Source organism: Camellia sinensis, chromosome 13 (assembly GCF_055761805.1).
Source record: "Camellia sinensis isolate YWXY chromosome 13, ASM5576180v1, whole genome shotgun sequence".
Taxonomy (NCBI): Eukaryota; Viridiplantae; Streptophyta; class Magnoliopsida; order Ericales; family Theaceae; genus Camellia; species Camellia sinensis.
The window spans coordinates 4721751-4726154 of NC_138973.1; the positions used below are offsets into that span (position 1 = coordinate 4721751).

The window sequence follows — 4404 nt, forward strand, 5'->3', positions numbered from 1 at the left end:
TAAATAAATCTTAAAAAATATATTTGTAATTTTTTTTTTTTTAAAGTATATTTTGAGAACTCAGAAATCAATTTCATTGCAAAGTAGTCAAGAATGCCAGGATAGTGGGATTGATTGTCATCTCCCACTATTCATGTGGAAAAGAAAAGCATTTATGTCAATCTCTCTCTCTCTCCCCATGGTAAGCTTTGCCTTGCAATAAAATTGAAAATTAGGCCTCTTGTCAGAAGGGTTACAAAAGTCAGTTTATTAATTTTTTAATTTATTTGAATTATATTATTATTTTTTATTTTTTATATATCTTTTCATAATAAATAAATAAATAATTCAATTTTTTTAACATTTCTTAAAACAAACCTTAATTAATAAATTTTTAAATTTTTAGTTTTCTTAATTAATAAACAATCCTTAATTAATAAACAATCCTTAACAGTTTAGAGATTTGTTAGACACAAAAATAAAAAATAAACAATTTTATATGACGTAGCCGCTCTCATGTGGGTTTTTTAATAAATAAAAAAAGCGTTAAAAATTTTCACCAATTTAATTGTACAATTGTTCAATATAGATATAATACTCTCAATTATTTCCACTCTCAATTATTTCCATTGTACAATTGTTCGAAAAGGCCTATGACAATGTGTCATGGCAGTTTCTCCACCATACTCTTTTGGATTATAACTTGAATGCCTATTGGATAGAGTTAATTATGAATTGTGTTACCAATGTTGATGCATCTATTCTCTGGAATAGGAAAAAGTTGCAGGACTTTCCTATGGAGAAAGGGCTAAGGCAGGGGGATCCGTTATCTCCTTACCTGTTTGTGCTTTGCATGGAGAGACTTTCAAATATGATTTTGGCTAAAGTCAATGATAAAAGTTGGAAAGGGGTGAGGGCTTCTGTACAAGGCCCTGCTATTTCCCATCTCTTCTTTGCAGATGATCTTCTCCTTTTCGGTAGAGCGGAGGAAAGAAATTGTCAAACTATCATGGATGTTTTGAGGAAGTTTAGTGCTATTTCTGGTCTTAAGCTAAACCTCCTGAAGTCCAAAATCTTCATGTCTCCTAATGTGTCTATATCCAAAGCAAGGAACTTGAGTGGGCTGTGTGGCATTTCTCTTACACTTGATTTGGGCAGATATCTTGGTATTCTTTTGCTTCATAGCAGATGTAGTCGGAATCATTTCCAGTTTATTATTGATAAGATTCAAAGTAGGCTTTCTGAGTGGAAAACAAGTATGCTCTCATTTACGGGGAGAGCTACTCTAATTCAATCAGTCACTTATGCAATTCATACTTATTTCATGCAAACCATGCTTCTTCTCGCTAATATTTGCAAGGTTATTGATAAGCATAACCGTAATTTTTTGTGGGATGACTGTGAGAATAAGAAAAGAATTCATCTTTTGAATTGGGCTACTATTTGTAACAGTGAGAAATTTGGAGGGCTTGGTCTTCGTAAGGCAAAGCTCCAGAATAGTGCCTTGTTATCCAAACTGGGCTGGAGAACCCTTTGTAAGGACTCTAGCTTGTGGGTGAAGGTGCTGGAGCAGAAGTATTTGCTTAATGACCAACTCATGACTTATTCTTCTAAAAGGAACTCCTTCCTTACTTGGAGGGGTATCCTTAAGTCGAGGGATGTCTTAAGAAAAGGCATCAAATGGGGGGTTGGTGATGGTTCTAAGATCTCCATTTGGCATGATTGGTGGTGTGGGGAGGCTTCTTTAGCATCCCAATACCCGAATCATAATTCCATTAATATGGACAAGGTGGATAAGCTCATGAATGGCTTAGGGGAGTGGGATGTGAATATGTTTGAGTCCTATCTTCCCAGGGATGTTTTTTCTGAAGTGCTCAAAATCCATTTACTCCAATTTGTTACTTTTCCTGACACCCCTTTTTGGAAGGGGTCCCCAAGTGGTAATTTTTCTACTGTCACAGCTTATCAGCTTGCTTTTCCTCCGGTGGAGAATCCTATGTTTCTGGACTGGGTTTGAAAACTTCAGATTCCCCAAAAGCTTAAAGGTTTCTTATGGCTCATTTTTCATGATAGACTGCTTACTAATGCTTTGCGAATGTTGAGAGGTTTATCAGAAGATGCTAGTTGTCCCAGATGTTATCATCATCTGGAGGATGTTGAACATCTGGTTCGTAGTTGTATGCATTCTAAACATGTTTGGGATAATTTGGTTGGTAGTCATGGTTGTGTTCTGAATAGGCAGGGCTTTCCTTGATTAGTTCAAAAGGAATTTACGTCCCCAAACTGATGTGATTTCCAACTGGAGCTTAGTCTTTGCAATTACTGTTTGGCAAATTTGGAAAGATAGAAACAGGATAATTTTGATAATATTGAACCTTCTTGGCAAAAAACAGTCTATCTTATTTGTAATTGTGTTAATGAGATTCAACAAGCTTTTGATTAAAATTTACACTCTAATAGGCCATCTCTTACTTTGGTTAATTGGATACCTTCTCCTGCAGGAAAGATCAAACTTAATACTGATGGATGTGCCCGTGGAGATCTGGGGAAAGGTGGGTTTGGAGGCGTCTTTAGAGACGAGGCAGGTATTTGGATTTATGGTTTCCTTAGGCAACTGGACTCTTGTCAGAGCCTTGAAGCTTAAATGTGGGGTATATACTAAGGGCTTACGATCGTGCTGGAAAAAGGAATGCATGAAGTCATAGTGGAAACAGACTCTACTTTGGTTGCAGTTTTGCTCACTGAAGGCCTTCTCCAAAACTGCTCTTTCCACAGCATAGTAGAGGATGCTTGGCACTTGTTCCGTAGGTGTACTTGCACTATTCGTCATATCATGCGGGAAGGTAACAAATGTGCTGATCTCCTTGCCAACATGGGGGCTGATCAAAGGGACCAGTTGGTGATGGTGGATGATCCTCTTGCTGGAGTTCGGAGCCAAGTAGTGGCAGATATGATTGGAACGGCATATCGTCGAATCTAGGGTGGCTGTGCCTGCTCTTGCATTGTTTTCTTTTTCTTTTTCTTTTTTTTTGCTTCTTGCTTGTGTTTCCCTTTCCGATGTACCCAAAAAAAAAAAAGAAAACATTCATAATATTAATCAATTATGTCATATTATTTGAATTTTTTTTCAATAACTAAACTAATATTTTGCTAGAAATTTTTTACTCTTATTTCTATAACTGCTTTTAGATGTAGATAACGATATATGGTCCTCCTATAGAGAAGGCTGAGTTTGAGAAGTTGTTATCATTATTACATCTTCTGGTGTACAATAATGTTAGAAGGGGATTGTTAATGAATAGACAAGACAAGTTGAGAGATTACTTGATTTTTGAGAAACATCACATAACATGTCGTTATGTATTAATTTAATAATAGAGATAAATTTGATATTCTTTTTAAATACAAATAAAATTATAACATGATATTTTTTATCTAACATATGATCGAATGAAAACTCTCAATTTATTTTATATATATATATATATATATTACATTTGAGTTTATTATTACTTCAAGCTTTGGGCTACATTGGGTTGAAGGTTGACACTACTGTGGGTTAATAATTAATGCTCCAACAAAATTTGCTTGCCACCTTTTCATTTAATGCTGTAATTCTTCCCTCAATATCATTACTAGTAGTTGTTATTGGACTTTTGCACCCAAGAAAAAAAATTGCAAATAAAATAAAATTTTAAAAATTATCTCCACTCTATATCATTTGATAGGACTTAATAAACATGATTTTTTTTACTAAAATAGTCACAAAAAGAATAAAATAGACTTTTTAGTCAAATAAAATAAAATATTACATCCAAACGATAATCATTTCATTTTTTTACTCACAAAAGTCAAAAAAGTTAAAAAATTTATCCCAAACGGGACTTTTTAATCTAAGGCTCAAATAGTCAAAAAAATCAAAAAGTTAAAAAGTTAACCCATATTCCAAACGAATCTATACGGACAACAATAACCAAGTACTTCATAGATTTATAAGAGTATTCGTAGTGAGTTAAATATGTGTGTTAAAATGCATGTTAAATAATAAAAAGTGATAAGAGTAGTGAGAGGGTGATTTATGATCTGGAGTTGGGCCGTGGTAATGGCCGAGCAGGTTGAGAGCCCAACGGTGCATGGGGCCGAGATGATTGACTATCCGCCAAGAGATGGGCTGCCAGAACTTGGGCCGGACAGAACTTGGGCCGAGTGTGTGTCACCCCAGACCGTAAAGAAACTGCTCGGTTGGACCGAGCTGCTCAACCAGGCGATGGCCGAAGCAAGACAAGCAGAGTGACCGGCGCCCGGAAAGGCGTGGTCAGCCGAGGTAACTGTTTGTCTGGCAGAAAGGCCGGCCACAGGAGGTGCCTCGGGCTAGGCTTTGCCGAGATGTCGCCTAGCCCAGTCCTTCTTGGACTTAGCCAGTGA

At 36.1% G+C, this 4404-nt stretch overlaps 1 protein-coding gene across 1 annotated transcript; it reads left to right on the plus strand.

The window, feature by feature from the left end:
* The first annotated feature begins 709 nt into the window (after positions 1–709).
* LOC114285455 (uncharacterized) lies at positions 710–2959 on the plus strand. Its single transcript, XM_082900240.1, has 4 exons — positions 710–1990; positions 2085–2146; positions 2440–2564; positions 2712–2959. Exons 1-4 carry the CDS (start codon positions 710–712, stop codon positions 2957–2959), a joined length of 1716 nt encoding a protein of 571 aa, XP_082756366.1.
* Positions 2960–4404: the final 1445 nt, after the last annotated feature.